The sequence below is a fragment of the Haemorhous mexicanus genome, chromosome 1 (assembly GCF_027477595.1).
Source record: "Haemorhous mexicanus isolate bHaeMex1 chromosome 1, bHaeMex1.pri, whole genome shotgun sequence".
In the NCBI taxonomy this organism is placed as follows: Eukaryota; Metazoa; Chordata; class Aves; order Passeriformes; family Fringillidae; genus Haemorhous; species Haemorhous mexicanus.
The window spans coordinates 28,641,439-28,661,497 of NC_082341.1; the positions used below are offsets into that span (position 1 = coordinate 28,641,439).

General features: G+C 34.3%; 1 protein-coding gene across 3 annotated transcripts in view; it reads right to left on the minus strand.

Moving 5' to 3' along the window:
- Positions 1-20,059, minus strand: part of DGKB (diacylglycerol kinase beta) — a 330,173-nt gene that overhangs the window by 204,248 nt on the left and 105,866 nt on the right. For 2 of the 3 annotated variants that reach the window (XM_059844065.1, XM_059844057.1), the window contains 2 exons: positions 9,938-10,054; positions 5,385-5,458 (listed from right to left, as the gene is read on the minus strand). In XM_059844065.1, the coding sequence (XP_059700048.1) occupies positions 5,385-5,458; positions 9,938-10,054 (191 nt within the window). Of the gene's footprint in view, positions 1-5,384; positions 5,459-9,937; positions 10,055-13,693; positions 13,727-20,059 lie in introns of all 3 variants that reach the window. The other variant, XM_059844048.1, reaches the window with a different exon arrangement.

The following is a 20,059-nucleotide window of genomic DNA, read 5'->3' on the forward strand; positions in this document are numbered from 1 at the left end:
TGGTGCTACAAAACATACTAACCATTACCTACATTCACAGCGCTGTTCTCAGGTAACAGTGAAATGCTATAAAAGCCTTCTTAATAAAGAGGAGGCCTGGTTTTTCCACTTAGAACCAAGAAGCTCCCTGTAATAATGAAGAGATTATGCTGAATTGTACTCTACTCAGTGCATACCATTCATGACTACCAGCTGAACATCAGTACCTGCTAATAACTCCATGACTCACTGCAAATGACATATCAAGCTTTAAGTTATTAAACACATTTATGTCTTCTAGTCTGTGTAAAATTAATAAATTGATGGCTCATTTCTATTCATACATTCTCAAAAAAAAAAAAGTTAGAAACTGTTTACAAATGTTTTTCTCACACTGAGCCGTACACAGACCTAACAGAGTGACACAGGGAAGCTAAAGAAAAGGGACAGTAACTCAGCCTTCCAGTTTTGCATCTACAGTACTAAACAGTGACACTGACGTGGCTCTGAATGCCTTGCTTCCACATGGGGGGAAAGAACTGGATGTGGTTTCCTTGTGACTGGAGATTTGTGCTGACAAGACCACAAGGTGGGGTGGTGTGGTGGGAAATGCCCTAAAAGACATTTTTGTGATGAAATGCAATTTCATGAATGAAGCCAGTTTATGAAATTACCACTTGTCAACAAACAGCTGTGCTTCTGTAACTACTTTTGGGGTTATTCTGTGATCTGGAAACTAAAAGGATTCAATTTAAAACAGAAATCCACAGAGAAGTTTTGTGGATATATTAGATAATGGGCATATTTAAATTATGCCCATTATCTCATAAAAACCTCAAAATACTTGCTATAATAACTGAGGAGGCAGAAAATTATCTCAGGAGTGGCCAAAGGAGCTGGCATCATCTTTAAACAGCTCATCTGCTGAAGAAAATACTTTTGAGTGTACCTTGAGCTGAGTTAGATTAAGCTGTCTTCTGGAGAACAGAGAAAATAAATGGCCAGAAACTAGCTGGCAATTCAAAACTGGCAATAAAGTTGACTACACTGTGGAAAAAAAGCTGGCCATCGCAATGCCTTCTGCCACAACTGTGGATGCATCTTCAGTCTTCTAGGGGCGATTAAAGATGTGGTTAATATGGGCTTAATTTAACCCTGATGTCAGACAAGGAAGAAGTCAAGGACTCCTCTCCAAAATAAAAAAAAATGCTAGTTAGCCGCTCTTTCAGACATACTGTATTTGAAAAAGAACATTTGAAACTGCTTTTACATTTCTTCTCAATGCTAAATGAAAGCTTAGAAAGGCAGATTAGTTGGAGGGGAGAAGGGAAGAGCTACTATGAACCCAAGTTATTTGAAAACAGCAAAGGTTAAAAATATCATCAACCTGTATTGCACAGACACTAAACGTGGAGTCAGCAGGAAACGTGAGTGTACGGAAGCTGATCTCCAGTGCATCCAACAGCACATTTGTCAAGGAAACAATTGTGTAAACTCACCCTCTGGTCAGGCAAATAAACTGGAAAATGGGGAAGTGGAAATCAAAGTAATGAGTATGGCAAAACAACAGCATGATTTAGAAGGACTCTTATGTGAGAAACATTACCCTTAACAACAGCCTTTAGAAGCATTAAATGCTTGTCTATTCTTTCTGTTGAAAGAAACCATTTTGTGAATGGTGTACTATATATACCCCTTTTGTACACAGATTATTGAAAACTACTGCCTTGATTAGTCAGATCACAAATGCAGACATCCCAAACCAATAGGATGTTCAGCTTTTTTTTTTTTTTGATGAAATTAACTGCACCTGCCCATTTCATGCACAACCACTGAAAATTAGTTATGGTGTGATACAGCCTGAGGAATTCACTTGCCTGGGTTTGATGAACTCCTATTCAGTCTCATGCTCAGTTAAAATCCATTTCTAGTATATGAAATCCTTAAAGTAATCAATTCTAATTCTATTTTTCTACTTTCTCCTTAATAAACGTTGACTTATATTTTTATTCTATTACAAACATATGCATTGTCTATTAAAAAATAATTCAAGTCCAAATAACTGCAAATACACTGGAGTGTCACATGATGGGCCATTATTAACCTCCTAATAGAGAAGAAAATATAATGGGGCTATTGGCATAATTCTTTATTTTGCAATTATATCTGAAAGTCATAGCACTGGTCCTTAAAACAGAAACATATTCAGAAAGAATACATTTATCACTACACGTTCTGAAAAACTGGATTTCTAACATAATGATAGTTTCAAAATGTATTAATAAGATATGGTTGTAGAGAACATATTTTTGTGTTCTGAATGCACTTTTTCTACATATCTATTTGTTTCCCGCAACCCCTCTGTTTGAATATTTAAAAAGTAAAAACTAAACAACCAAACTTCTTCTACCCTTTAATGAACCCTCAGAGTTCTTTTCTTTTGCATTTGAGAGATTTGAAAAAAATTACAAAATAGAAGAGGAAATGACCATTTATTACTGGGGGGTGTGCATTTATTCAACTGGTTTTCAGTTAGATGCACAAACTCACTCCAAGAATAAGGCAATAAAATGGGCTGGGTTACCATATGGTAAGGCACAAAATCTTGTATTGGGAACTGTGGGAACGCAGGAGTCTTGACAATCTGCAATAACCTTTCTACGTTCAATGAAAGTCAATTAGAAATCTTGTCTTTATTCACTGTGACTTCTCAAATACAGACAATCCTAAGTAAAAACTGGGGCATAGTTTTCAGTAGAAGACTTTCTTAATCTGAATGAATGAAGATAATGAAATTCTGTTCTACGAAAATTAGAAGGTTGTGGTTTTGTTTTGCTGTCTTTTTTTTTCCCCTCACTGCTGTGAAAAATCTTACTTTTGTTACAGGTATCCTCTAGTCCTACTCTCCCAGAACCTGACAAGATTAAAAAATTGCAGTAATCAAAAATCCTGACTTGAATGCCATTTAATTTCAAGTTGGGCTTGATGATCCTTGTGGGTCCCTTCCAACTGTGAAGAAATCTGTGAATCACCATAACTGTGCATTTTGCAAAGTAATTTATGTCTTGAAATGTCCTGTGATTTTACTCTCCACAACATATAACTGCCACATAATTGGAGGGTAGGGAATATATGGGAATTTCTTTCTGGCTACTGACTGTAAAGCAGACAGATAAAACCCAGGAAAATGAAAAAAGTTCAATAATATTTCTCCTGAGAATGTTTTCATCACTTAGATTGAATATTCAAACTAACAGGCACTCTTAGCATCCTTATTTTATACTTCTGCTCCTGCCATTGATATGAAAAATTGACACCTCAAAAATGGACTGCAAACCCCTTCTCAACAAATAGTTCATATGTGGACTTTCTTCAACCTGTTTGAATCTGGATTTAGATCTAACTATGAGATATTATCTCCTAATGGTGAATGACCTGAGATATGTTTACATGACTATGCAGTTGACCTTCTCTTAAAACAGATATATTGAGTGCAACCTTGACACATTAGTATGTAATTTAACATTTTGTGTACATGTGGTATCAAAGCCAATCTAAGAGGTTCTTACAATTCACTATACCCAGCTCCTGGTGCTTGCCCTCATGCTATACAGTTAATTGTGCAATGACACTTGAGAATAATGGTGCTAGTGAATGAAGTGTGTATAGGGCATCCATTTTTAAAATTCGAATAATTCCTGTGATCTGTCTGGCCTCAGTAACAGTTTCATTGACATAACCTGAGAAGTGTTAGACTGTAATACATGAAGTGGAATAGAAGCTTGAGATGGGGATCAGATTTTAAACTTGCTTTTACACTGGAGAATATCTAACATTAAATGATATCCCTGCTGCATTAAGCCCATTCAAATAGTAACACTTGAGACCAATTATGAGCTGGGAATTGAAAGCTGTGAAACAGCATTTCATTAAATTGTTTCTAGGCTATAACTAACTGTGTAAGTGTAGCTCTCTAACCTGCCTTTCACCTGCATAATTGCAGACTGGATCACTGATCTACTCAGTTCATATTGGTACTATAAAAGCCAAGCTGAGTGCCCACGCAGATTACCTTCCACCAGACCCCTGGCTGCACAGCAGACCAGGGCTGCCTCACACTGCTACTGCAGCTGAAACACAAAAACTCAGGATGGCTCAACACTGGTTTGTTCCAATTGCAAAGGCATGTTCTTGAAACTGCTTAGAACTAATCTTTTAGATCATTAACTGCCTTTGACACACCCAGCTGATATGTAGGTATACCAGTCCAGGGATTACATAATCAGCCCTCAAGTAATAGCCAGTTTTCTCAGAAGCTTTCAAATACAGTTTTGGTTAATGCTCCTTAGCTTTAAGAATTACCCTAACAACTTCTCTGCAGGATTCTGTCCCTTCTGACAGTTTACTTTAGGGGCACAGGAAGATGTGATCTAAGGGAGACAGGGTGGAGAAGGTAGGGAAAGCTGATCAATCGCATTTTACTTTCTTGGTTCCAGGCTTTAGAATCACACTGCATCCCTTCTTTTTTGCTTTTCGTTACCCATATCACCAGTATCCACATGTGTCACCTTCAGCTGGATCCTGGCCAAAAGACCATAATCTTTTTCAAGACATGAAGTTACAGCACTGACATGGTGAACTAGGCTATAAAAATGTAGGGGTTCATGCGATGGTCAAAAATGGCCACATTGTTAGTGTATGGAATCCTGAAACATGCTAACATGCTCTGAAAAGTCTGTTTAGGAGGAAACTAATTCAGCATTCCTGCCTGAGTAGCAGGAGAATGGTCCTTACTACTTTATCAGGCCTCTGATACATTACCACTTAAACTAATAAACTCAGACATTTTAATTTAAATCAATGTAATTACTGACATATGTAAAAATTAATATGTCTTTAATCTGTGTGATTGGACTCTAATAATTCAACTAGATTTTTAGAATACTTCCTATTTACAGAAATCAAAAGGTTTCTTTGAAGGAAATCTTATGAAGAGGCTTGAGAGCCTCTACTACTAAGTCTATAAAAAGCAAATCGTACATTAAAAACTTGAAAACTGCTTCTAATTTAAACTACTGACCTGCCTGTATATCATTACATAGCTTAGAAGAAAACTGCACTTTAAAGTTTTAGTACAAGATATGGCAACTCACACAAACCCATGCACTGAATATAGCTACTTTTTTTTTTTACTAGAAACAATCCTATTCTATAGAACGAACTCTTGTTTTTAACTGGAGAATTTACAGGTAGAGAGATATAGGATACTCAACTGTGAGGAATAACAATATAAAATGTTGAATTTTTTCCACATACACAAACTACTAAAATTCATTTTTAAACATTTCACAGACCAGAATCAAGAGAGAGGAGGAAAAAAAAAAGAAAAAGAAAAAAACTCTTACCTTTCTCCTTGTTTCCCACCACTTTTAGGATTGACAAAAACTAAAAGTGGATGAGAGCCTGGAACTGGAGTGATCTAAAAGAAGGGAATAACACAGCCACTCATTAATGCTGTGTGTTGCATTCATTTTTTCCTATAGTAGACAGAAAACAAAAAGCTTAATGCAAACTCTATGTTATGCTATGTAATCCAGCTGGAAGCAATACCATAATTTGCAATAATCCTCACTTCATTAATTTTCCAGAAATTGCAAGTGACTTCTCTTTTAATGCTGTCTGTTTAACACCTGTGTTGTCATTTTAACCAATAATGCCACTGAAATACTGAGGTATATACACACATAACCTATCTCTCTATATACAGATATATATTTGTGTGCGTGTATATATACATATATCCACAGTAGAGAAAAAAACTTTAAATGCAAACAATCCATTAATTACTCTGACAGTAATTTCCTTTAAAAAAAGGAAAATAAAAAACCTGAACTGCATTTTGGACTATGAAATGACACTATACTATGAAATTACACCATACTATGAAGGTCAACTATAGCTATAATGGAGAATTGAACCTAACAAATTTTTTTTTTAATTATGGCAATGAATATCTGCAATATTTTAAATATAATGAAATCACACAATTTTTAAAATGTGGCAACCATAACATTAAGGAATTCCTTTAAACACCTGAGAAAGCTGAAAAACTTAAGAAGGTAGAAGAGAAACCATAAGGAAGAAAGGCAAGTCTGAGGAAAAGAATGCTGATGAGAAGGAAGGAAACAATGACTTCTGCATTATTTTTTTACATTATTTTGTGTATGGAAAGTTTCACACATTCATATTAATATTTGGCTTTACAAACTAACACCATCATTCTAAGTAATTGGGTTAGTCTGCATTTTCAGATACTCTGAGATGTGTGTGTTCATTGCCTTTACTCCAAAGACTTGAACACAAAAAAATTACATCAGATGATCTCTAATACAGGTCTTTAAACCATGAAGTTAGACTATTAATATTTAGAAGCATCACTTTTAGACTTATATAAATTCCAAGATGTTTGAAAGTATATTTAGAGTTCAAAGTCAACATCTCCAAAGTCATACACTAACAACTTCAGAGATGCAGCTTTAACCATCTGCATTTCAAAATGACGAATTGAAAGGCCTTGCTCGAAGCCATTATTCATAATTCCTGAAGTAACAAAATTTGAAGATTTCATAGAGTAGAATTTAAGGCAGAACCTGAGAAACATCATAGCTAAGGAGTTTTACAGGCATACTAGAGATATAGGCATATAATCCTACAAGGCATCTAAAAGCACTTTTCTTTTAGTAGGAAATGTTAAGCACTAGTGCGTCAACTCTATTGATGATTTCACAAAAAAAACAGAATCAAATCTGTTGCAATACAGAGAAAAAATAATGGGAAAGTCCACAAATTCAGCAATATTAAGCTTAGCGTGAAACCAACTAAGTATCACCTGGCACAGTAAAGTGCTGTGTGTTGAAACATACATCAAATTGCAGAATACAGTGAAGTTTGTCATATATTTAATTTTTACCTACTGTTTTAATCAATTTTAGTTATTTAGCCAATTCCCATGGTGTTTATTCCGGTGAACTAAGTGTAAACCAATGGTGCTCATTGTGACAGAGATCGAATACCTACTGAAATCCCTTAGGACGCAGGTTAATTAATGAGACTCATCCTAAGGTTATACATGATCTATTACTTCCTCTAATTAGAAATAATAATCCTGATCATTATGCTGGTTAGCTAGAAAGAAGCAAGATGAATGTGCTTAACTATGATTAATTGTCTTTAAGTTGTGCAGACCTCCACTGCCACTAAGTTATCTGCTCACTCTGTCTGATGGAAGGAAGGTCTGGGCTTGATCTTTTTCTCAACAAAAGCTAAGTGATAGAATTTTCTATTTTAAACTTTTTCTTTCAAGATTCAATGAGATTATTTCAAGTAGAAGTGTTTGGCTCATTAAAAAAAAAAAAAATCTAATAACTAGTCTGTATCCCACTCAGTTCCAAAATAAATTTTAATTAAATTTTTACAGCTTTTCCAAATTACTTTTCCAGATAGCATACGGTATTATTATATAATGAAATGCAACTAAAGATTTAGTCTAAATTAGTGAACATTTTCAAGCCCTAATCCAGCACGATTTAAAGGCAATCTTCATTATGTTATAGGACAAGTAACTTAAAGTAAAAAGAAAAAACAAAAACAAAAACAAAAAGTGTTGGAGGACTTATTTATAGTTTCTCCCATATTGAAAACAGAGGTCTAACAGCAGTAGTATCAAGGTCTTTGCTTTTTTACCTTGTATCTTTAATCATAAACAAATGCAGTTAATAATTAATACTGATTAAGTTTTCTGAAATAAAACCCTTGCTCACTGAAGATTTTGTTAAGATGAGACCATGCCAGCAGAATCAAAGTATTAGAAACAGAGTAGCATGCCAGACATGGGAGAATTAGAGTAGTATACTTTGAACAGATACAGAATGTTTTCTCCAGACCATCTTTGGGCAAAATACTAACATTAATTGCCAGTTATATTTATAGCATCTTACACATTTGTGAAAAGAGCTGAAAAATTACACAATCTGTGAGGAAAAAAAGCTCTAACACTCTCATTGATCCCATCCTTTCAGTAGCATAGCCCTAAAGGTCCACTCAGCCTTCACAGTAATTACATTCACAAGAGGCTATCATTTTTAACGCCAATCAAAAATTAAATATTTGATGCTAAGATGGATTCCTGCCATTCAAAATCAACGAAATCCATCCACAAAAAACAAAGACCACAGTATCATCAGAAAATTAGGGCCATAACTGCAGAATTATTTCTAATGTTATCACCGTGGTACCGTGTCATGCCCTACATTACAAATGTGTCATTACAGAACATCAAGCACTTCAGAAAACACCTCAAATCTATTCAATAATAATTCTACCATCTTTGTCCCCACTCTCTTTTTCTCCATCTCTAGTAGTCATAAAGAAAAGCAAGGATGAAACACAGGCTTTTGATTCATCTTGGAAAGACAAGAGAGAGCACATGTTTTGGAACACACTAAAAAATTCAGGGGAAATCTTATGACCTGAAAGCAGAACATAATAATTTAAAGTTTTGTGTTGGAGAGTCAATGGTGCTAAAAGCTGCTGTTTTTAGTAGACCAAGTATTATATTCTAGGCAAGGTATCACATGAGTGGGAAATAGAGACAAAAAATGGCAGAAAATAAACAATGAGCATAAGTATTCTAATGCTTGGAGTAAACACAAAATTTATAATGATACATGGTGCTGCAACCAAAAGGAGATGCCAAAGATGCTCTTGTAGAATACTTTGTCTCACTGGAATTGCAGGGATATCACCCAAAAGTTAGAAAATACTGTGTGTTTCCTTTAGCACAAACTTATCACACTGTGACTGATTAGACAGAACTTAAGCTTTCTTTCAATTAAGACTCTAGCATTTTTTGTATCATGTTTTGTTACAGAGGATCTGGATATCAACGAAGCCTGTGAAAATGGTAAGTACAGGAAGAGATTCTTGAAAGCAATGGGTAATGATTGCTCTAATATCCAACTATACCATCAAGTTGGAGCATCCAAGTAACTGGATAGGTTTTAGATTTTTCAGGTTTTGTTTGGATTTTTTTTGCTTCTTTGGGTTGCCATAATAAGAATGTTTGACTAACCTGGAACACAAAACAATACAATAAACCTCCCTATCCTGAAACAAGAAGATGAAATAACTATGAGGCATAAAGAGATTGATAAATGGTAATGGAATCTTTTTACTGAAGCCCAACTGCAACATATCAAAAGATAGAGAGAACAGACAACTATGCATATTAAATGATTATCACATTGTTATCATGATGATAACTTAACTCCTGAGGACATAAAGCAGCATATGGACATTGATTTCACTCAAAACTACTCATATCTCAAGGGAAACAAGTCAGCGGTTCAGGCATGCCTCTAAGTTACCACCCTTAAATAACACCATCTCATCACACACAGTTTTTCTTTCAAGAAGGAAAGCTTTCATTTTTATTACAAATATTGCTAGTAATGAAAACATGTTGCTTCTCACCACTATTAATGATGATATGCCAAATACCCAACTTAGAAAAACCTGGATAAATAACACCCTTTACTCCATCCATTAATTAACAGGTCCAAATAATTAACAATTATCAGGACAGACTTAGATTAATAATGTAAATTTACACAACATTGCATGAAGTATAAACAGATACCAAAATAAACTATTCACCCCATGACAGAAGTGTTTTAGAGCTAGTCTTCCCTCCCCCTTATTGTCTTAGGAAATCCTAACAATGACAAGAGAAGCAGATGTGTATCACTGGATTCCTGAATCAATGGAAGAATTTACCTATTGGCTTTTTAATCATGTAAAAGTGAAATATTGTAAGAGTAAATGTATATTTCATTTCAAACATATTTCACTCTTCATACCTAAATTTATCTGCTTAATATTAAAATAACAATAATCACACCTGAAGGCCTTGTCCATCTACAGTGACAGAATTTGCTCTTTGCATTTTGTTCCGTTCTCCCAGTTTGTTCATTTGCTGGGGGCAGCTCTTCTCTTTTTTCACTGTTGCTTGTCTTTCCTTGAAAAGAGAAAAGGGAACATTTTAACACATTATATAAGGCTATACAACTATAACTGAGACTGTACTTCCACAAAGTTGATTTTTTGACTAGCAAGTAATGTCAGACTCTGCTTTAATGAAAATGAGATCTCAATCAAGTTAATACACAATGTCTGGCCACTTCACATAACATCCATCCATGTGCCTGGACATTCCATAATGACTAGGCAATGGATGGATGAAAAGTGTGCAGTCACAACACAAATTAATGCAATGATGTGAAAAGATAATCTGATATTACCAGGGTGCCATTCTGAAACTTGAAAGCCAATCATACAATATATTTGATTGTTTAATAAGCATACTGATAAGAGATCAGTAATTTTTCAAAATTTTATCCTGACTGCTAGCAAAAGTTGGTGTATTTTGCGAAAATGGTAAAGCACTCTGAAGCATCCATGTCTAAATGAACCATAATCAATTGGCTGAGTAGCTTTTTATAAAATGTATTTCGTATCAGAACGAAACCAGAATCTCCATCAGATTCTAAACCGTTGGCAGCTTTTCATGCTGAAGCACAGCACAGTGAGATGGGTTATTTGAAAGAGAAAAACTCGGTATTACATTGTTGCAATTGTATTTTCAACTGTTATCAGGCCATTTCAGGTAACTCTGCACAGAAAAAAAGTATTCTCCTTTTTTGTATCTCATTTATTCTATTTATAAACTGCACCCAGCATGTCCTTTTAGGTTTTCCAAAAAATGCACCATAAATTAAGACAGCAGATATTTATCAAACAGAATCAGTGTCTCCCATCCCAACTGCACCCCAGCAGCTTTCCTCACTACACAAGTACAAGGAGGCTTTAAATTAGTCATGGGAATGGGCTGGCACAAAGCTGCTGCACTAGAAAAGGAGCATGAATGACATTGTTGCATTCCCTGCAACTCTGTCCAGTAACAAGTTCATTAAATGTTACCATTTACATTCCATACTAGGCCAAACGCATTTCTGTGCTACCTCCCATAAAGCCTTAGTGATCATTGTAGCAATTAATCCATGAAACTCTTTCAGGAGCAGTTTTACTGCTAAGAAGCTCTGACACAGATTCTGTCAGGAAGGGAATACCTCCCAGCTTAATACAGTGTCTTGTAACACAAATGTGGACCCTGACTGTTTTTATATCATCTTCAGTTTAAGTGAGACTGACAGAGCTTCAGTCCAGATCTGATGCAAAGAGTAATCCAGGTCATCCTAAGCTATTCTGGGGCAGCCAAGTGCTTGGGGGAACTGTGACAGTCTTTTATACACCTTTTGTATAAAAGAATGGAAAAACCTGTGCCACTGAGAAAACAAACAAAACAAAACAAAAACAGGGGAATCCACACAATTGTCTGTATGCAGTGAGATTCCTAAGAGGTTAGTTAACAAAGCTCTTGGATGCTTTGAGTAACTTGGTTGGTGCAAGAAGAGATCCAAGACTCTAGACTGCAGTATCACTGCTTTAAAGAGAAACCAATAGAAGAAATTAGAGCTATTTACCTCATCCTTAACCTTAGAAACAAAAACACTGTATGTATCACTGCCTAAGAAATCACCAGCTCTGCACTTACTTATTTGATGATTTTTTCAGAAAGTAGAACCAGGATGAGGCACTCAAAGAAAATAAAATTTTTGAATTAACACAAAATGTTTTGCAGAATGGATTGGTTAGTCCCAAGGACAGCAAGTAAGATACTTCCGTATGAAGGAAGCTTCACACTTCATTACAAATTTCTCAAGTTGCTTTGAGGTTTTAAACAACTTTGTGACTAATTATCCTTAAAAGTCACTCCCTTTTATAAAAAGAAATCATACCCTGTTAAATAGGATTTTACATAGTGGCTAAATCTGACTCATGAATACTGCAACATCTTCAACAATCAAATCAGACGTCACTAAAGCAGAGAAAAAGCTAGCAAAAATTGTGATTTCTAACAAAAATCAGAGACAGAGAGAAAATTTGAAAAGGTCTAAGAAAACCTCGAGTTAAAGGACATATATGTGACAATTCAAAGAAAAAATTAACCAAAATTAACAGACTCAGCACACTGAGTTAGCACATTTAGAGAGGTTAAAAAAATGTTCAAAAGAGGCCTACTTATAAAGTGTGGCACAAAAAATCTTCTTGCATATATCATGCTAATATTTAGAGGAAAAGTATTTATACACTGCTGAGACCCATGCCCAAACCCACAGTTACTAATGACTCAAGTAAAATGCAGTAAGGATTACCCAGAATAAAGTTTTGGATTTTGGGGTGATACAAATAGCAGCATGATACAAATAGCAGTAAATAAGCTCAGTTGGCCTCAGCCCTATGCTGCATTACCATTCCTTCTCTGGTTTATATTTCCCCATAAGTAAAACCACCACTTGATTCACAAAGACAATACAAGATAAGGTCACGTATCTCAGGTAACATAAATGAAAAAAGAATATTCATGATACAGAAGTGTCTAGAGTGTTATTAATATGATATACCTGACCTCATAAACATTGAAACTCTGCTTTCGTCACTGACAATTTTTGAAGAAAGTACAAATAAAGTATTTCATATCACCCATCTTATATGATACCACAATACATGTCACTATGTCTATCAACAGTGCTCTCTAAAACCTTTCTGAAGAAGCTGACAAAAGATTCTAGATTTCCTAGAGTTATATATCCTATCATTTTTAGATATGTGTCCCACTAGTGAGGATTTGACTTTGTATGACATAATGTAATGAATTGCATTATAATTCTAATGAATAAATCTGTTAATAGAACGCAAAAAGATTTACCCCCTTCTTTTTGTTTGTTTGTTTTTAATATTCTTGTGCAGACCCTTTCTTTTATAAATGAAATACCAGGTGTGTCTGACCTAAATTATCTTGGTTTTGGGAACCAAAACATTACTAAGATATCAGAGAGTGTCAAGAAGCAAACAATTTAATTTTGAAAGTAGATAAAAAACAGAAGAAGATAAGAATGGATAACAGCCTAAAATTTCTAATAATTTTAAGAAAAATTTCACATGCATTGAAAAAATGGTTTTATAAAATGCAAAAATTTATCTTTCAATTTAAGAAATATATCTATAACAGTGGTGCTATTTTTAATATCTTACTAAATAAAGCATTCAAAATTATCAATGTATCTGTGAACCATTTTGTTTAGTGAACATGCATGAGGTTGACAGAGATACTGAATACAGCAATTGTACATTTTGATGGCTTAAAGAATTAAGCTTTTTGGAAGGCATGTGTCAGCACACATACCTTCCAAAACAGTATTTACCACAAGAATTTTTTCCACCCCTTTTTACACTTCTCATGCCTTATTTTCCCCCTTGAAGTCACACTCTGAAGTCAATATTCATTAGCTGGATCATCTACCATTCAGGCCGGCTCCAGAGAGACCACTGCCAGGTGGGAACTACTCAATTGCACGTATTTCATATTCCAAATCAGAGAGTAATTGACAAATAAAACAGGAATTTCCAAATAATAACCCAGTATATCCTCTCGAGTTTTTTTTTTCAGCCCCAAAATGCACTTCATAGCAAAAAGAATGTACAATATCATGAACTGTTAGTACTCGAGCGTTCATGGATGCCTCCTGCTACGCACCTCAGGGAGCAAACCTCCTAAAGTGGGAAGCGTCTGTTGGAAAAAGAGAATGTTAGGCTGCAGCACCAAACAGCTGGGATGGCAAAGGGCATGGACAGGGTGTTCACAAGGAATGCTGCCTTGCAGCAGTCACACTTAACAACAACATGCATGATACTTTGTCACACTTCTGCACAAGTGGACTTTACTGAGGTTTTGGCTGTCATACTATATAATTTACACCCTGTAAAGTATATGTAGCATCATTTTAACACCAGCTAGCAATCTTAGAAAACCTGAGGACTTCATTATTTTGAATAGCAAAAAAGAGATACCTGATACCTGGAGAGCTATTTTGTTTTATCTTCCAAGTCTTTGAATTCTCAGCCAAATCAAAGAATCTTGTTTAAAAAGCCTTCTTCTAATTGTATAGCTACAATTAACAAGCTATACATCATTATTCCTCAAAAGCTGCTTATATTCTTTCTTTATATAGAGGTAGAATATTTTCCTTTACACAAAACACTTACATTTAGAAATACCATACTCTATCATAGCTGAAAGAGTGAAAACAGATGAATAGTTACTAAAGAGCTGCCTCTTTATAATTTGACAGCTGACACAGAATCCAGGGCAAATACAGCACCAACTGCTTTTTCTCACCTTGCCTTTTATTCAATAACTGCAAATATTATTTTTTTTCTGGATTATTTCCTACACAAAATTATTTAAATCAATGTATTTCATGACATGACACAACAATTTACTTATACATTATACAGGATTGCAAATTCATTAATAAATGCTTAATATCACTACACAGTTTGACAGATGACAGCTTAAAACTTGAGATTACTTCTGTATGATAATTTCTTCTTTTATGATATTTGTTTTGAAATGAAGCATATAACTTATTTGGGTATGGAGCTGCATAATGAGAGAAGTATATTTTTAGGTTATTATGCATGAACTAAAATAGCTTAAAAAAGTTTAATAAATCTTATTCTAGACCTCCAAATCTTCATCTTCATGCAGATGGAATGCATGCAATACCACGCAAAGATATCCTCAAATGTTTGCAAGATGAAATTTAAATATGTGACTTGAGTACCAAATTGGTGCTTTGGGTTTCTTTTTAAGGAACTTGAAGGAAGGTTGTTCCACTATTCCTTAGAGTTATTTTGTTTATTGACATGGGCATCTTTAAGGACATAATAATATTAGGTCCTTCTAGACTGCAATTTTGTAAACCTTTATGGCATTCAAGACCCTGCTTACAAAACTCTCATTCCAGGAAATTTCTGTCCATAATTATACAATGACCAAAGAAAACTAAGATTTAAAAACCTGAAAACTAAAAAAAAAACCACAAAAAAACCCCACATCACCACTATGCCAAAACCACGGCATGCAATCTATCTGTAGTATCTATCAGATATCACATCGAAGTAACAGTGATGACCTAAAACAGATGACCTAAAACACTTTGATAATTTATTTTATAAATTCTCCACATTTCAGCTCTGAGTGCATGCTAATCAAAAGAGCCTATATTAGAACACCACACCACGCTGTCTTGAAAGCTCATAGAACTGGAGCACAATACTCAGCTGTAAATCCCGAGGCAGAAGCTAAAAGTCACCCTGTGGACAAGATTATTAACCAATTCTGTGAGCTGCACATGCCCATACTATAAAGGAAAGTTAAGGCTTCTAATTAATTTGAGAGCTGTCTTTAGAAGAGCATTTGCAGCTCGAGAAAAAAAAAAAAAAGGAAAAAAAAGTCACATCACGCCATTGAGAAGGAAGCATTTTGTCACCCGTAATACTGGGAGACAAAATACCTGCAACAAGACCAGGCTGGAAAGGAGAATATGCGTTTAAGAACAACTTCTAAAACTGCTGATTTTTCCTTCTTCTGAACAAGGAATCACTATGTAGTAACTAAATATACGGAGCACAGCAAAATATACGTTGTACTCTGTTTTTAGTTTGTCTAAATAAAAAGGTAAAGAATTACACACCAAAACACAATCAAGTCTCTCATTTAGCATGTTGGCCTCAGTTCATTCACTTCTGTGTAGACAACTTGCCTTACATCTTGTAGCCATTCAATACATGCATCAATATATGGCCCAAGACCTTCAACTGGATTTGCAACTCCAGCTTGGGCTATAGCAGCTGATTATATACACTGTCCAAGAAAGACTAAAGTGTTGGAAAAGAATTTGGAAATTAAAATCATATTAAACTCAGTGGTAGAGGATATAAGGAATAAACTTAGAAACAGACAGTAGTGATGAGCTGTGGGCAGGCAACTAGATATAACTTACAATGATTGAATGGCTGCCATTTCAGTTTATCAGCATCTTATTATTTCAACATTGAACTGTGTTTGTCGAACAGCTAATTAGTTAGGAAGATACATTTTCCTCCAGGGCAATTATTAATTTCCTTCTGACTTCAAAGAAATGAAAAAGCTCTTAGCGTAGATAAGGACACCATTATATTTCAAGTCTGATTTAGATTCTCAGAGAACTGAAGCTGCAATATTAAATACAATAGAGAAGCAAAAATGTAGTTTGTTTTGTTTTTTAAATCTCTTTCAGTTGCTATGTCATTACTTAATATTCAACAACCAGATCTAAATTCAACTCCCCCCCAAGCATATATATTCAAATAACATTTTTTTTTTATAGTATCTTTGTTCAGAAACTCATGATAAGGCTAGTACTCAACTTCAAAGGACTGGTTGCTCATAAAATGCTTACACACTGCACTGACTTTCTGTGCTCCATGTTGAGCTTGGATTCAACTGAGCCAAAACTGATCTCTACTATTATAAAAACAGTAGAATCATTTTAGGATTAATAACTGGGAGGGAATTAAAAAAGCTCATTCTTCAACCATGCACTGTTAATTCCCTTTCTCTATCTCTACAACTCTGCTTTCCTATATGAATAACGTACCTCACAAGAAAATAGCATTAATAAAACATATTACCAGACATGGAAAAAGTATCTATTGAACTATGTAGTAATCATACCCAATAGCTATTCTATGTGGTCTAAATACTAATAGTGAAAGAAAATTCTTAAAAAGTATTTTCAACTTTAATTCTGTATTACTTTTTGTCAGAATGTCAATACACCTGCCATATTTACATGAAAGTTTGAAACTATAGGTCATAATGCATACTGAGTAAGTTAAATAAGGCACATTTCCTATCTCAAACGTGAGTAATCTGCTATGTATATTCTACCTGCCTGAATAGAACTTAAAAAAAAGATTTTTGAACATTCATGATTTTGCATAACAAAATACCAAAGGAATCAGATATATCTGTTTTCTCCTCCCAACTGTACAGCCATCTATATTTTAAAATAAGAGGTCAAGTGAATTTGACTTATAAGGGTATTTCATATTAATGTACATGAAGAGATGCACACTATGATGTATAAAAATTCTAAATATTTTACATATACCAATGTAGGTCTGTATATATAGTTCATATTTACATAAATTGTATTTATGCTTAGATGACTTTGTCCTAAAACATTATAACATCTTCACTACCCAAAAAAAAAGTCAAATTCATTCACAACAGAAAAGGAAAAAAACGGAAACTGTTTCAAACTTTTTATCATGATGACCCATTTTTCACAGAATGAAAAACAATGAAGTTGGATATCAAAACACAAAGAAATGAACCCAGTTTTAATTTTTTTTTTTTTCAATTCTTTACGTTCAATATTATACCAGAGCCTCCACCTTTGAAATAAACTGATTACTATGGGGACAGTGACACTTGTCATATAATAATGCTCCCACTGTAAGCAGGGTACCTTATGTTTTTAAATTTATTCCTTAATTTTATTTTTATTCCACAATTAAATGTTTTAATTAAAATTTTAAAAAATAATGCTAGAAATTGAGTGAAAAAATTTCATTGAAAACCTCACATATACAAAAGGAGAATCAAAATCATCATGCATTATGAAATAAATATACACTATTTATTAAATAATATTCTTTTATTGGTTGGTTTGTCAGTATCCAGGGCTGTATCTATTTTGGTGGGAAATTGAAAATCTAATTACTTTTCTACAGACATAAATAAAAATTAGAGCATCCTATATGTTCATCAGTAAATGGGGGGAGGTAAAAGAAGGCATGAAATGAAGACAAAATGCATGCTAGCATTTTTCCCTTTCTGCCTTATAAAAGGACAGGGTGAGGGAAACTGTTTCATAAGCAGAGACCAATCTTGCTTTCTTCACTACTCACTCATCTCATTCCAATACCCAGTTTTAAACCTGGTTACGATCTAATTCTGTACTCCTGGTAGGCTAGGATTCAATTGAGTTAAAGATTTTTAAACTCACTGCCAGTCAACCTTATCATGAACTTTCATTATGTGCATGTAATTAATTGGGTCCAATGAACAATATCAGTACTGAGTTATAGACTTTTCCCCCCCCACCATATAATTAGAATATAATTACCCACAGGATATCAGAATGATGCAAAACCTTTCCTCTAAATGTGCCCTCATTAGGAAACAAGTCTCAATGTACATTTATTCAATCAGTATGAATTAATTAAAATGTTACTGAAATAAAAGAGTGTAACATTAAAGTGTATCTGACATCTATTAAAAGACTATCACTTGAGATCTGCACACCGTTTATAACAAAACTCATTTAACTTGAATAAAAAATTTCACCATAAAACAAGTCTTATATACAGTAAACAGAAAAGTAAAAAGGACAAAAGTTGACAGACTACATTTTACTAAAACATTTAAAATTTATGCAGTCAGATATGAAAAATCTTTACAAGACACTGAATCGGGACAGATGTGGAGTTTTCATGATGTACACAGTATCAACTACATGAGTTTCCCCTTTTTTTTTCAGCTGACAATATCATAGCTGATCATATTTAAGAGTAACATTTGGAAAGCTCTGTTTTGAGCAGTTTTTAAGATGGGAGGACCTTTATTTAACTTAGACCAGCTATCTAACTTTCATATGACAAGGCATTTCGGTACTCTCTTCAGCCACTAAGAGTCACTCAGCTAAGATCATTTTGGTAGCACTGGTATAATATACAGTGCTGTGAAATGCAATGCGTGAAAAAGTCCTTTAACTCTGTAGAAATTGTTGAGGCTGGACTTCACAAGAACTGAAGAAACGAGACATGAGTAATGCTGGATGAAAAAGGAAAAAAAATGAATGTCCCTAGTTCTGCAAAAGAGAAAAGATGAGAAGGGATTTAGCCTGTACCCTTGAAGGAAAACTTAGTGGAAAGCATCTTGTTCTGAGATTAATTCTGCAGTTTTCTGAAAGAAATCTTCCAAAGTTACAGGTGGAAAGGAAGGCCAACATTTTTAGGAGATCAAAGATACAAGATTTTTCATCTTGCTATTTTCCTTATATTCTGTGGGAGAAGAAAATACATTTTTCTCTGACACCTCAAAATGCTGAAGGATATGCCTGGTACAGCAAGCATTATGGTCATCTGCTTTTATTTACCTTCCACATACACACAGCATTGCAAGAATATTAATGCTCAGCTGATCACTGAAGTTAAGTATGTTACATGGGTGAAGGACCCTTCCACTGTCAGATTTGTATGTCTGAACACACAATTTTTATTAACAGACACACTTGCATGGTTAGATGGTTTTCACAAGAATATATTCACTGGTTTTGCTGTCCATATTGAGAATGCTGGTCTCACATGCACTGAAGTATTATGTTTTTCAAAAGGAATCTCCATAGCAGGAAACAGGAGACACTAATTAAAAATTTACTAAGACAAATCATATGTACACTATAACCAATCACTTTCAGAAGAAATTACTATTAGCTAGGTCAGTGACGTAGTATTTGTAACATAACTGAACTCAAGACTTTAATGCATTTTTGGAAGAAACTACTAGATGAAAAAATATACTACAAAATTATAAAGTCCCCATTAAATCACAGTAAAATATATTTTCCATTCCAAACAATATAAATTGTTCTGAAATACATGTCTTGTGGTGCACTGCTAGTAACACAATTACAAAGCAGGAAAACATATTTACTTCTGCTTATGCCTTGAAAACTTGGAGATAATACAAACCTATTCAAGGGCGATTTAACTCTAGAGTGGTTCTACATATCCTCTAAACAACTTAACTAAACTCCAATTGTGGAATAAAAATCTTAATTCCTCTATTCCTCTTCCTCTCCTGAAAAGAAAATGTAGTTATGCCAATACAACTAAAGATAAAATTTCATGCTGAAGATTCATTCTGTTAATACCAAGGGCAAATGATAAATAACATTAATTTGAAAACAAAAGTCCAATAACAGAATCATGATTTCCAGATGCAAAC